At 40.5% G+C, this 14950-nt stretch overlaps 1 protein-coding gene across 2 annotated transcripts in view; it reads left to right on the plus strand.

Annotated features, from left to right (window-relative positions):
- phactr1 (phosphatase and actin regulator 1) overlaps window positions 1-14950 on the plus strand; it is a 43788-nt gene that overhangs the window by 21326 nt on the left and 7512 nt on the right. The window contains exons 1-8 of one of the 2 annotated variants that reach the window (XM_012872159.3): window positions 1872-2187; window positions 7444-7608; window positions 11418-11498; window positions 12332-12457; window positions 12544-12750; window positions 12845-13106; window positions 13470-13687; window positions 14011-14167. In XM_012872159.3, coding sequence (XP_012727613.2) covers window positions 1932-2187; window positions 7444-7608; window positions 11418-11498; window positions 12332-12457; window positions 12544-12750; window positions 12845-13106; window positions 13470-13687; window positions 14011-14167 — 1472 coding nt within the window. In that variant the 5' untranslated portion in view covers window positions 1872-1931. Of the gene's footprint in view, window positions 1-1871; window positions 2188-7443; window positions 7609-11417; window positions 11499-12331; window positions 12458-12543; window positions 12751-12844; window positions 13107-13469; window positions 13688-14010; window positions 14168-14950 lie in introns of those variants that run through there. The other variant, XM_012872160.3, reaches the window with a different exon arrangement.

Raw genomic sequence — 14950 nt, forward strand, 5'->3', positions numbered from 1 at the left:
GGAAATTGTCTGCAGTCTAGCGGCTCAGTTTCACAGCAAAACACTGGAAATTAGTTTTTCCTATTTACTCTCACTGAGCTCCACCTGCTGGCAGAGAATTGCGTCTATATTTTACAGACCTTTCATTGTTGGCAGATTTCTGACTTCAACTTGCTTGTTTAAATATATATATATATATATATATATATATATATATATATATATATATATATATATATATATATATATATATATATATATATGGATGGATGGATGGATGGATGGATGGATGGATATTTATAAAAATATATCATAACACAACCAGTTATTCTGGATTATAGGACAGTCGTTGGACTGCAGGAATTTCTAAAAGAGATGACCTCCATCCCATGAAAAAAAAAAAATCAGGTTTGCTCTGAGAAGTTTTACTTAGATCCATACAATATTTGCATCTGTTCTAAATGTAGATCTACACACATCCTAAAACCTTTTTTGTCCCCATGTGTGGGACTGTGTGGTTGACTTTGTAATTAAATTGGTGAATAAACTAAATAATACTGCCATATTTTCATTTTCTCAGTGTGCGTCATTGCTGTATGTTTAAGCTGGGTTCTAGGATCTTACATATTAAAAAGTGGGATTTTTTTGTCATTTTGATTTAAGAGCTTAAGAAATTTCAAACAAGACAGGTTTTCCCTAACCTGACTCCGCCAGATAGATTTGCTCCGCGATCTGCGAGTGAAACCTTGAAAGCTCGCGAGATCAGGATGGTCTCACGAGGCTAGGTTTTCCCATACAAAGTCTTAAATTATATCTAGTCTTAAAGTTTTATATTTGTTGGTCCATTGTGTCTTTCATTATAAAGGTTAGGCATTTTGGTAGTTACCTAAACTCATCAATAATAACAGTCATTCTGAAGCTTACTTTATGCCATGTCTGGAGGCACTGAAGCTTGCTAACCTCGTAAAGGTCTGGGGTCATATGCTGCAACTATCTGTGGATAAAATCATATTTAACATGATTACATTGTTAAATAGGTTAAATATAAGCTACTAGGTAAGTTATTAATTGAGCTTAGCTTACTTAGGTGATTTTGCAAAATTATAATAGGTACATTTTAATTCATAACGGTCTTAAATATTTCTTAAATAATCTCCCATTTAAATAGCTGGAACTAGCAGAAACCTTGTAAAATATGTTACTTCTTATGACAATAGAAATTATGTAAACAAATAAATACATCATACGAAACACAATAAGATATTGACGCAGTTTCGTACTAATTATCTGAAGCTTTTGTTTGTTTGTTTGTTTTTGTTTGTTTTAAAGGTTTTGATTTTAAACTTTAATACTATTCAGATCCTTGTCCTTTATTGGTTAAAGCTACTTGACCCTTCCGTGTAACTACTCTGCGATTGGCTGATTGCGTGGGGGGATGGCGATGGACGCTGCAATATTCCCCAAAGTTGTAGCGAAAACGGAAATATAAGACTATCAAAATAAAGCTCCGAGCACGCTACATATTGGCTGTAGAAAATAACCAAATTTCACTAGAATTCAAGAACATGTAAAATGTATTAAAGGATGGGAAGCCACTTAAGGCTTTTAGATATTACCGTCCAGCCATTTCATTGGTGGAATAACGTTGTGGTTTTATTGTTTTTTTAAAAGATATAATTTAGTCCATTCTGGCTACAAATTAATTATTTCTCTAATGTCATTGTTATTCTAAGTTTCTTTATATGTTTTTTTAATCATTATTTTTATTTTATTGTTTTTTGTGTGGTTTTGCTAACGGAAAAAAAAGTATAACCTCATGGGCTTTTATTTTGTAGTAAAACTGAGCGGAAGAAACCCTATATAACTGCTGACTTAATTTGGGGTTTGAAGCTGCAGACCGTTTAAAATCTCCCTCGGCTCGACTTTCCTACTGTTCGGGCATCGAAGGCAGCATGATACCTTCACGGTCCCGACTCGGTTCGCAGACCGGCGCCCCGTGCCCAGCTGCTCCCGGTGACGAGGCGCAGGAGCAGGGCCAGAGGAAGAGAACCTTCTGCCTGGACAAGACGAAGACCCGCAGGCTCCGCAGGGAGCGAACCGAAGCCGCCGCGAAGAACAACAACATCTCTCCGTTTGTGATCCGCTGCCAGATCGGAAAAGAGATCAAACACATCTGCAGCAACTGTCGAGGAGCCGAGCCTCTGGATGGTGAGGAATGGCTCAGCTTTTACAGTCTTAGGCGCTTTGATCTATATTCCTTAGTTTTTTTTTCCCCCCTACTTTAACTTTTGCTTATCTCCTGTTTACAGTAACACCTAGTCAAAGATTCTGGTTTTATGTTCACTTTTGTTTCCCACTTTCTGTTCCCCTGGCCCACCTCTAAAAGCAGAACAGTGGAACTTTATCACATCCAGAGCTTCTCTGTTTCTGTTTAAAGTTGCTACTAATCAAGTGCGTGGGACTTTTCCTTGTGCTGCTGTTCATAATTGGCTGCTTAGTCCTGAATCGCATAGATCAAAAACTATTTAGTTTTTATTCTTCCTATTCTTTTTTTCCCCCAGTGCCCATTAGGACATTTTTTAACAGTCTGAAATACAAACTATGCCTATATGTATAAACATTATAATCAATATTCTAGATACTTAAATCCTTCTCATAAATTAAGTGTTTAAGATTCGGGCTCTCTGTGTCAGTAATGTACATATGGTGATGTTGGTGGTATAATGCAACAGGAGGACACATGTTGCTGTATCATGATGTTCTGATAAGATGTAACTTAATTAAAAAACTTTGCCAAAGACACCAGGCAGATGCAACTTTTCAAACAAAATCATCTCGCTGACATGGAAATGGTGAAATTGATTTATATTTCCGTGCAGCTGGATAGACGTCCCGTTAACTGGGGTTTATGTTTGCAATGAGACAGAAGCAGAAAGATATGAACACAGTTTATATTTTTATTACATGTCATATTGTCATTGTGTGACATTTACCAATATTACTGCCTGTATTTATTTATTTTTCTTCCTGATACAGTGCAGCCCTGTTTTCCATCAGATGTTACAAAAACACACCTTTTGAAGAAGTTCTTCTTTTGTGTTTTCAGTCCACTGAATATTTCCCCAAACATGCAGGGGATCATCGGGATTCCTGGAACTGAAATGTGAGGGGGGCCTTTCGTGTTTGCAGTGGTTTTTAGCCTTAGCAGCTGAAGGCTGCAGTGCTTTAAAGGACCTAGTGAGTTCTTTTGTGACTTTCTGGATGAGTTGCTGATGTGCTCTTGGAGGGATATTGGCATGTTGACTCTCTTACCAAGATTTTATGCTTTTTTCTGTGATTTTTATTTTGTTTGTTTGTGTGTTTTTTCCATTTGTGGACAATGGCTCTCAACGTGGTTCATCAGAGTCCTCAGATAAGGCTCTGTAAACTAGTGCTGGGTAATATATTGAGATTTAAAGCATGTTTTGTGTGTGTGTGTGTGTGTTTTTTTTTTTTTTTTAAGAGATATAAGATGATACTATACCGTTTATATCGGGATGGTCTATGTTGTGTTGTGATTATACTTTTATGTATTCCAGTAGGTGTGTTTTTTTTTTTTTTGTTTTTTTTTGTTTTTTGTTTTTTTTTTTTTTGTTTCTCATATTTATCTACAGGTATTTGTTAAAAAAATTGCCCGTGAGGCCTTTGGGATGAACCTTTGATTCAGAAATTCCTTTTTATAATAACTATACAGTATATTCTGTCACTATTTTTATGCTAAATTGGCATTCAGCATAAAAATATCAAAATATTTTTGGTTCATATTGCCGAGCCCTACTGTGAACCCTTCCAGGCTGATGGGTGTCAATTACACCCCCCCCCCCCCCCCCCCTATTAGTTCTTTATTTTCTTTATTTTTTTATTTTAAGATTGGGACATTTGAAAACTGCATTTTGTATTTATGGAGGCTGTCTTTGTGTGACATTAGAATGAATTTAATGATCTGAAAAAAGAGTTTTTCACGCTTTTTTATTATCTCCTTCATTAGGTCCTTAAAAGAACATGTGGTCCTTAAAAGAACATGTGACATTGTGTGAGCAATGATAAAATATAACATTTAACATGCTAATTAATTGTACCAAACAAAGGGATTCCCTAGAAATCTTGGCTTATTCAGGCAAATAGTGCAATTTGCCAATAAAGCGAATGAGGGATTTGTCAACCTTCAGTTGAAAGTTTTTAAAAAATCCTCTATCCTCTCATCTGATGATTCTCAAACAATTAATTTAATTTGCTATTCCCTTCAGGCTTTTACTGATGGATACTAATTAATCCTCTTAAGGTTGGACCTGCAGATTCAAATGTTGTTGTTTTTTTCCCCCTATAAACTTTATACAATGTGTAGTAAACTACACCAGGCACCAAATAAGCACACTGTTTGTTGGTGCATTTTACATACAGAAAAAATAGAGTTTTCAGTTTGATGCATTTAATGAACAAGGAAAAAAATAACTTTTTTTTTTCTTTTTTTGTATTTGACCTGCTGATTACCGGTCAGGTGGATTATGGGAACATTGGCCTAATTTAGTCACTATGCAAGTGATTGGGGCACCAGTGATGTTTTTTTTTTAACTAAAGAAATTGGAACAAGTTGTGTCTGTGACATTACCGTGTGAAACAAAGTGCCCTAGAGATCCAACTGGCTAGCTAGTGAAGTGGTTGAAGAACAAACAAAAACATTGCTCTCTAAACGAGAAGGGGGGAGTGCAAAGGAAAAATTTCCAAAAACCTCCAAAAATCCTTGAGAAATGTTGATCCAAAACCACTTTGAAAAATGCATTTTGTGTTTCCCGACTGGAAGCAAAATGTGAACAAACAGAAAGCTGCTCAGAGCTTCAGTTGCAGCACGTTTGCAGTTTGGTAAACCTTACATGCAGTCCGTCAGCTTATGTCTTCACTGCTGGTGCTTTTATTTACCATAAGTGAATCATGAGCAGTGACCCTAAAACAAGAAGTCCAGTGAGACCCGCTGTGATCTCTGCTGGAGCTGAATCGACTCGTCTGGCATGACCTTGCCAGTCATGAGGCGACCGTCTACATCAAGCTGAGAGAACGCTGCCCTGCAGGGAAAAACTCTGAAGCCCCTCACTCGATGTTGGTATTAGGAGAAACAGAGCTGCACTGGAGTTTAGAAGGCTGCATATTGTTATCTGGTGTCTGCAGAGCTGTTCTGATGGGAACTTTTTCGTTAAGCTGCTGCAAAGACTCAGAGCCCTGTCTGCAGACCGCTTTAGGTGCTCTTGTAGATGTCGGCTATGCCGCTCCAGAACCAGATCTGAACTGACGTCCCTCTTGTAACACGCCGGCCCCGGGGGGGTTGAGTCCCCTCCCGCCTCGTCTGCAGCTGCTTGCTGGTTTACAGTCACTTTGCTTTCCCGTCACCCACACGTTCTGCAGACTTTAGTTACTTTAGCTCTGCTGTCATCTCACAGGAAATCTGCTGGAAAAAAACGTCAGAATTCAGGAAGCATCCCGGGGAACATTTTGATCGAAACGTTTTAGGGTCTCATGGCGCTTTTTCACAGTCATCGATTAGGCTTCAGAAATCAGAAGCACGGCCTTGAGTGACGTTTGAGTGAGAGCTGGCGGGAATAAACCCACTCCACACATTTCAGTGCGTCTTAGCGCGACGCAGGACTGGGTTATCAGATTCCAGTCCACACAACCAGCATTGGTTCTGTTGGCAATATCAATTTGACTGTCATTTCTTGTCTCTGATAAATGGTCGGGATGGTTTGTGGAAGGATGGGTCAGGATCAGCATCTAAACTGTCAGGGGTTTATTTCTGTCTGCATCTCCGTGTTTCTGACGGCCACTCTCGCCCCCTCAAACATTTCTGTTGCCACTCATCGCTCGCAGCTCCCGGGTCATGTCCTTTCTCGGCAGAGGCTGTTGTATCTAATGGGAAATGTCCGCCTGCTGTATACAAATACCTTCCTGGAGGGATTGCAGCCCAAGCAGCTAACTGAGATTTTATTTTATTTTTTTCCCCCTCTGCACAGAAAAGATCATTTAAGGACCTTTTCTCGTTCTTGGGTATAGTTTCTGCAGATGAAGTCAGCTGAAACCTTAATAGTCATTAGCAATGAGCCAAATGATGTTTAGTTGACTTGAGTATAGCGTTTCCAGGCAGAGAATGTCCCTTGGCTCCTCGTATTATCTGGTTTTCCTAACTGTGGATAAAAAAAAAAGATCATTACTAGATTAAGGAAGCAAAATGATGTGTTTTTTATTATTCTTTATTACATGTAATTACCCTTTAGCTAAAGGGAGGATAATCTGAGATTCATGAGAGCAGGTGAAGACCACATTGGTGGGTGGGTCTAATAGTTCTGCTTTTATAAGGCTGATGTTTGCATTTTTGTATGTTTTTGTTTTTGTTTATCACGACCAAAAGGATGAGATCCGGATACAGGCGACCGAACTGAGCTTCCTCTGGAGGGTAGCCGGGCTCAGCCTTAGAAATAGGATGAGGAGCTCTGTTATCTGGGCGGAGCTCAAACTACAGCCGCTGCTTCTCCGCATCGAAAGGAGTCAGTTGAGGTAGTTTGGCTATCTGGTCAGGATGGCCCCTTAGGCACCTCTCTTTGGGGGATTTCTGGGCATATCACACTGGGAGGAGACCCAGAACCCACTGGAGGGACTATAAATGCCGTCTGGCCAGGGAACACCTTGGGATCCCCCAGAATGAGATGGAGGATGTTGCTGGGAAGAGGGATGTCTGGGTTTCTCTCCTGGACGTGGAATCCAGATCTTGGATAAGCGTAAGACAATGGATGGATGTTTACTTCTAGTTTTGGGTTTTGGCAAGAATGTCAAAAAAGAAAGTACCTTCTGAAACTAGGTTATGTACTATTTAGAACTTTATTTTTGAGAAAAATCTACACAAATTGTTTTTGACCTGTTTCACCTAATGGAAATGATCAGTCAATTCTTACTTCCTTTCTTCCTACCTTTCTGCCTTCCATCCATCATCTATACATGAGTGTGTGTGTGTGTGTGTGTGGGGGGGGGGGGGGGGGGTCAGCTGCATTGTACTAAAGCAAAGGAATCTTTAATGAACTTTATCTCTGACCTTTGTCTCTATATTCTCAGTTTAATGTTTATTCTTTCCATCTTCTCCTTAATAGGACTATTCCACGTTTTTTACTTTTTACATTTTAATTTACCTTAATCTTTTCCCAGGTATCTGCTTCTTGGACAGATGGTTTATATATTCATACTATTTATTTCAAATGCCCTGCGGGGGTTTTAGTGGCCTCTCAAACTCGGCTAACTAATTTCTCCTTTGACTGTTACGAACTTAATTTGGAGTAGAGTCGGCGTGTGAATCTTATGTCGTCGTGTCCTTGTGGAAGAGCTTATAATCAGCGGGTATTGTCCATCAGTTTGTTCATGACTGTCTTTTTGTTTTAACTCTTTCAGCGGAGGATGTGGAGCGGCTGGCGTCGATGCGCTCTGATTCGCTGGTACCCGGAACCCACACGCCTCCCATCCGCCGGCGGAGCAAATTTGCCACTCTGGGACGCCTGTTTAAACCCTGGAAATGGAGGAAGAAGAAGAGCGAGAAGTTCAAGCAGACCTCTGCAGGTGAGAGCAGAAACAAACTGAACGGCAGACGTATTAGCTGCCAACTATGCATCTTTTTTCCTCTCTTGTGTACTGACAAATGATGAGTATCTACACGGAGCAAGTGGCAACAGAGCCGGGGAGCTCTGTGGAGTGATTTTTGAGGTTAGTGATGCAGAGGAGCTCTGCTGATGTAACATGGTGGTTGTGTAAACTTTCAAAGCACTAAGGTCAGGTCAGCTGCTCGTGCTTTATGCAGCAAACCATTAGTACCACTAAGCTCTAAAAAAATATTTTTTCCTAGTCTTTTATTTAGACCTCACACTTAAAGTGGACAATGAAATGCTATAATGCGTAAACAGTAACATAAGGAATGTGTGGAAACACCAAACCCATATAACCACTCCTCCAGCACTTTACTTTGCAGTTTGTAAAAGTTGCATGTTCTTATATTTGGGTTTCCTCCGAACACAGGAGGCTTACATGTTAGGAGATGTTTCATCTCTGCTACAATAATCCACCCCAGGGGGAACCAACGAAAAAATAATTTATACTCAGGAACAGCCACTGTTGCTGCTTCTCAGCTGGATGGATCAGTTTACATCCTGTTCTCAGCGAGAGACACAGACCTGCTGCAGAGAGGCTTCCTGCAGTCAAGCTGGTCCCCCAGCTGTCGCCGCAGATCAGCTCTATTTTATTTATTTTCTACCTGCTCCTCTGCTTTTAAACACAGATTGTGCATCTAATTAACCGCATATGTATACAGACGGGTCACTCACTGCATGTTGTGTTCACCATGTGCTTTATCTGGATTCAAGACTTTCAGGTGCATTCAATTGTTGCAGTATTCAATAACAGCACAGCCTGATATGTGTGTGTGTGTATATATCTGGAATTGTGGAAAAATCACTTCATGAGAAGAACTAAGCATCTGAATAAATCTCCCCTCGAACCTCTTTGAGTATGGCACTGAAACTAAAAGATAATGTCTATTTAATGTAATAGTTTATTGACAATATATTATACATGTTGCAAGTTTGTGTCACATTTTCGAGGACTCACCACTTCTTTTCTGAAAATTTAGTCTGTATTTGGAACTGGAACAAGTTCCGTTGAGACATAAAATGGCTTTTATTAAAAACTACATTTCCCTATCTGAATCATAGCAGGTGTAAAGTGTAGAGTAACGCAGGAATTCACCATTTATTTAATGTAAGCTCAACACTGAAAAAAGGGAACTAAGCATAGGTATATTTTTTCTTAAAATGAGCGTATTGGTCCTTGATTTGAGCAGGCCAGTTTAAATGAACTGCCAGTGTAATAGGATTATTGCACTTAAAGTAGGAACAACTCATCTCCATCATCTTATTTCAAGTGCAGTATACCCAATTATCTTTTTTTAGGGATCAAATCTTATTTACCTGTTCAAATCGAGGACAAATACGCTCATTTCAAGAACATTTTACTTACTTTTAGCAGTGAAGGGTTTGGCACACACATTATTTTGTGAGCAGAGGATCAAATAAAAGCAGACTGGCTGATCAAAGGTCACATACCACTTTAAGAATCTACTTTTTCTGGTCACTAGTAAGTACTCCATTGAGGACACAGAGTCTGCAGACAGGTGCAGCAGCAGGTGGAGAGACTCCATCACCGTGGCAAAGATGGATGATGAGGTAGTTCAATAGGTTGACTGGGACTGAGCTTCAGGAGATGTCAACGTTTTTTGATATGCTGACTAAGGCTGCAGAATATTTCTCATAAATATCATTATCTCAGTATCAGTGTGTCTAATATGAATATTGATATGATAAAGGAGTTTTTGAAGTGCAGTAATTGCTGGCTAATATATTCCAAGTGAAATTAACTAGCTTTTTTTCATACAATTGTAATGTTTAGCCAGTTGGATGGAGCATCACGGCAGAAGATTCTCTCACAGGACACATATTAAATCGGACAAAATGCTGCATGTCACCTGCGTTTGAAGCACAGATGAGAAAGGGGGGTAAAAATGAAAATCACAACATTTACCAGTTTTAATACAGTTGCAAGGTTTTCTGGTATCAGGCTGCCCTAGTTGAGGCACCAATTGTGGAGTAGCAGACTGGGGTGATTTTCCCAGTTTTCGAAAAAAAGGGACCCAGAGAGTGTTTGCCAGCTATTAAGACGTCACCTTTCTGGGAAAGTTTACTCTAGGGTGTTTGGAAAGAAGGCAGCCAAAAGGAGACTAGTTTTACAGTTTTCTGTTAAGTAGAAGCATTGTGGCCACTTTCACTGTGCAGATGGAACAGAAGATGTTTGGCTTTGCAAAGTTGCTGAGGGATCATGGGAGTTTTTCCAAGTCTGAATGTATGTTGTGGGCCTGGAGAAGGCTTAGAACTGTGTCCCTGCTTATGCAGACTATCCAGTTGTGATATAACATAGTAAGATCTGTCCAGATCTGGGACAGGGAGAACAGATGGTTTGAAAGAGGGATGAAAGAAGCCATCTTGGTCAAAAGAGAAAAGCCATCACTAAACAAAGGGGGAGGATTGAGCTTCTAACTCCAGCTCTATCCTCCAACACATTCCAAAGAGATTACATCAGCAGTCTCATGATCCAGGTGACCAAGTACTCACAGCAAGCAATAGCTTCTAACGACCCAGTACAGTGACGGCCGGGAGGGTCATTGCATCTGACTTAGACTCCATGTTGTTTAAAAACAGCAGAGCACCAACTACAGGTTGCTCAAGTAAAAGCCACCAGGACTGACAAAAACTCCTTGATAGGTGTCGAAACGTTTTCAGAAAGAACTGAACGAACGTCCAGTTATAATAACTGAGGATTTGACAGACATACTTCCTGTCCTTGAGCAGAGGGCATGAATGTTTGTGTCTTTGTAAGGATGAATGGTTGGATGGACGCTAAGTTAAACATACAGATCAGTGCTTTGTCACAGTAATGCAGGTGCTGCTCAGGTCTTGTTTCACTTTCGGTTGTTTTTGTTCTAGTTTCCCTCCTGGAAGCTTCCCTTTTCAGATCGACCGCGGGAACAGGCTCAGGACTTCCATTGCAATCACAATCGTTTAACGCAATTTCATCCTCTAGACTTAAAAACTGCCTCAGAGCATATCTGCTTTGCTGTGTTTCTCTCCTAGATGAAGCCACTAAAGGAGCTAGTACTGCCATTACCTTATTTCTTTTCTTTCACGTAGAAAGTAGTGACGGATCAGTGCTTCTATGCTCTTTGTGTGTCTCTGCTCTGTCGTCTCAAACCCCCAGTCAGTCGTGGCAGATGGCCGGTCTCACTGAACCTGGTTCTGCTGGAGGTTTCTTCCTGTTAAAGGGGAGTTTTCCTCCCTACTGTCGCTACATGCATGCGTAGTATGAGGGATTGCTGCAAAGTTAATGACACAGAGCACGCGACTGTCCACTGTCCCTGCGCGCTCATCCAAGTTAATGCTGCAATCTGCCGGCTTAAATATCAGACTGAACTTGATTACATGTTTGATTAGGATCAATTGGAATGTATGTACTTGACTTGGAATCTGACCATATGATTCAATTAAAATTACTTTTTTTTTTCTTTTTTTTTTTAGAAGTTCCCGCATTATAAATAAACTGAATCGAAAGCCGAATTACTTGCAGTTTCGAATCCATTGCATTTATTTTGTGTAACGCTGCACAGTCCTTGTCTGACGTCTGCTGCAGATTATGCCTGCGTTAATGAAATAAGTTACGTTAATTGAAACATCAGGTTGTCACGACGGGCTGGTCAGGGCGATGAAAGCTGCTACATTGACCAGTAGCATCATTTAGTTTTATTCTTTTTGGCTGTTTTCCCCCCTTAGTGCTGGAGAGGAAGATGTCTACTCGCCAAAGCAGAGAGGAGCTGATCAAGAAAGGGTTCTTAAAGGAGGTTTATGAGAAAGGTAAGAATAGAAAATGTTTTTGAGGTTCCTCCGTTGACACTTTGCTCTCTTGGTTTTCTTTTAAAATATGTTTTATATGAAGTAATTAGTTTTTGTTTTTTGTTTTTTTTTCTAAATCAGTCTGACCACACTACCTTATATAAATATTAGGGATGGGGAAAGGTTGGGAAGAAATAAAGCCTTCTAAAAACCAACTATACAGAATAAATACATCTATTTCATGAGTGCTTATGTGTCAGGAGAGATATACCTACTGAACCTTAACCAGGTTGACAAATTAGATGAATACAGAATCAATTGTGGCATTCAGTGAGTCTACACTGCTACTCAGCCTTCAGCAATCAGAGATTTACATTCACATTCGACTCAAGAATCACTCCTACCACCGCTGTGCTTGATCGTTACAAATGTTCAATCCTAGTAGCTGCTTCAGGTCAGTAAAGGGCCAAGTTTGCAGCCTTCATAAAGCAATTTACACTTGCTAAAGATCAGTTGATTAATGGGTTTGTTTAGAAATATTTGGACAACAAACATTTATCCCATCATCTTTTGTTAGGATAAAAATGTTAAAAAAACAGCTGCGAAAAAGGGGGTTTGCTTAGAGTTGAAACAGTTTTTTTGATTTCCTTTGTACAAATTTTTCCTTTAAATTTTGAATGAACTTTATTTTATTTTTATATTAACAAATAATAGTTCATAAGGTTTAAAAGTGACCTCATTTCAATGCATAAAAAATAATTAAGCAAATAAAAAGTAGGCCTCTTCACGCTTTTCCTTACTAATTTGTCAGTTGCATTTTTCTTGCACCTTTTATGGTATCGCCTTCTCTGTAGATGGAACATCCTCTCCGGGTCTTAGGGAGGAGGTGAAGATGGAGAACGGTCGCACCCCCGTGCTCGGCGCAATCCCATCTGAACCCGAAGGTCCTGAACTGATGGAAGGAGCGACGGCCGCTGTAGGTAGGAATCAAAACCTCGGCTCTTCTTAACCACTTTGTTTATGTCCAACCTTCCGCACTCTGACTCCTCGTTGTTCCCGTTCACAGCCGGCAGTCTGGAGATTCAGATGCAAAGTGAGGGCACGGGTCAACAGGACCTGGCCCACAACTCCAGCCCGACTCCGGCCGCAAAGTCCTCCGCGGCGTTTCCCGCGGACGGGTCAGAATCTCCCCTCTCAAGGCCTCCGACGTTGCACAAACAGCCGCCTGCTCTTCCGCCCAAACCTTTCGGCCGACTTCCCAATCACATCACAGGTCAGCTCGTCTCCGTGCACGCTGGCGAGCAAGTCTGCCTCCATGTTTCTCTTTCCAACACTTCCTCCCCTATCTCTCCCTCTCTCTCTTGCAGACGGCACCCCCGTGAAGCTGCCGTGCATGTCGACCAAGCTGTCTCCTCCTCTACCTCCGAAGAAGCTCCTGATAGCGGTTCCCGCGGGGAGCTTGGAGCCCTCTCCGCTCGCCTTCCAGAAGTGCCCGGCTCAACCCAGCCACGCCGCGCTGGGCGGACACTCGCTGCAGTACGGGGCCCTGCCGGTAGCCATGCACCCGCCCAGCCGGATCATAGAGGAACTCAACAAGACGCTCGCCCTCACCATGCAGAGGTTTGAGAGGTGAGAACCGAGTGGTGATCGGAAAAGAAATGGAACCGAACTGTCTTAGTGTATGTAATCTGTTCATCATATCCATTTCGGTTTCATCGGTTTGATAGATTTTATGCCTCAGAAATATATTAATGCTGATCTTGCACTTTTATCCAAATGTCTTTTTTTTTGTCCCCTTCTAATTCAAAACTGTTGCAGCTCTTGTTCCTACTTAAACTGAAAGAGTTGGATGTTCTGTTGCTCTTTCTGTTAGATCTGCTGAAGAAACTTCAGTCTGATCTTTGCCTGTAGCTGAGCTGTTCTCTCATTATTTTTAGAGCATTAATCTACTCCACTGCACGCTGACCTCTGACCCTTTCACTTTTACCGCAGTTCCATGATGCACGCTGTCCCCACCATGATGATCGACTGCGACGATGATAAAGAAAATCTCCCGAATGAGGCGGACTACGAGGAGCTGCCTGGCATGTACAGGGACGAGGAAGAAGAGGAGGAGGAGGAGGATGAAGAAGAAGAAGAAGAGGAGGAGGAGGAAGAAGATGATGACGAAGAAGAGGATGATGAGGAAGACGATGATACACTGCTTACAAGTAAGCTGCTTTCTTTTCACTCTCTGATTAAATTAAATGCTGATCCTTCATAGCGCACACCTTAATTTAGAAATCAAAACGGATTGATTATTAATATATTTGCATTTAAAATTTCACAGGAAAGTTGGGCTTTTCAAAAGTAAAGTAATATATATATAAAGACATGCATTTTTGCATGGTGATTACCCAGGCAGGCAAAGTAAACTGTAGGTTTTCCTGTCTCCCGGTAATGTTAAAAATGGAGCAAAAAAAAAAAAAGAATATAAAAGCCTTGTATGAATCTGCACACCTGAAATGACGCCTAAGCTTCATTTCTCTTCAAGGCACGCTGGCCATGAAGGTTTTACGAAAAGACTCTCTGGCCATCAAGCTCAGTAACCGTCCGTCACAGAGGGAGCTGCAAGAGAAGAACATCCTGCCGATGCAGTCGGACCAGGAGCGTCTGGAATTCCGGCAACAAACCGCCACCAAACTCACCAGGTGAGGATCAGACTCAGCAAGAGCCATTTTTCACTCAGACGCTCTTTACTGAAAGAGATGCGCTATCAAAGGAGAAGAGTTGGATAGTCAACATAGAGAGTGAATGTCGGAGGTGGGGTTCAGTGTGGTTTACTGACATCTAGTGGTCCAGTTGGAGGTTGCAACCATTCCTAATGATGCATCCCTCCTTTACTAAACGGGAAAAATAAAGATACCTGCAAGTATATTGCTAAAAATCTATCTTTTTTTTTTTCCTTTCTGGGTAACAAGATCAGAGTTGATTCCTTTCTGCTTTCACCTCATTCCAAAATCTTTTTTTTTTCCATCAATGTATATTCATCTACAAGTACCGTATCTGTTTTTTTGCATTACATTAAAGGAATTTCCTTTCAATCCTAATAAAAAAAAAAAAAAGTTAAATCAGACAATGTTCTCTTATGTTACTTCTTCTTCTCCACAACAAGACTTAACATACTCTTGAGCCTAAGATTATTGTCACCCTGGCAGATTTAAATGTAAAGTTATTTTCATTCTTCCAAGAAGTTTCTTGTAGGAAATGACAGGTCTCGCAATAGATTATTTTTTTAAATTATTATTTCAAAGATAAGACCCCTTGTAATTCAGTTATCATCTTATTTACATCTTAATTAAAAAAAAAAAAAACAGTCAATGTATTTTAACACGTACTGGCTAGCAAAAATCACTGCGGCAATCAAATTGTGTTTCTCAGTTACACAAAATTAGAAAATGTATGGAGAAAAAAAAACCAAGTAGTGTTATTGT

The sequence above is a fragment of the Fundulus heteroclitus genome, unplaced genomic scaffold (genome assembly GCF_011125445.2).
Source record: "Fundulus heteroclitus isolate FHET01 unplaced genomic scaffold, MU-UCD_Fhet_4.1 scaffold_78, whole genome shotgun sequence".
NCBI classification, from domain to species: Eukaryota; Metazoa; Chordata; class Actinopteri; order Cyprinodontiformes; family Fundulidae; genus Fundulus; species Fundulus heteroclitus.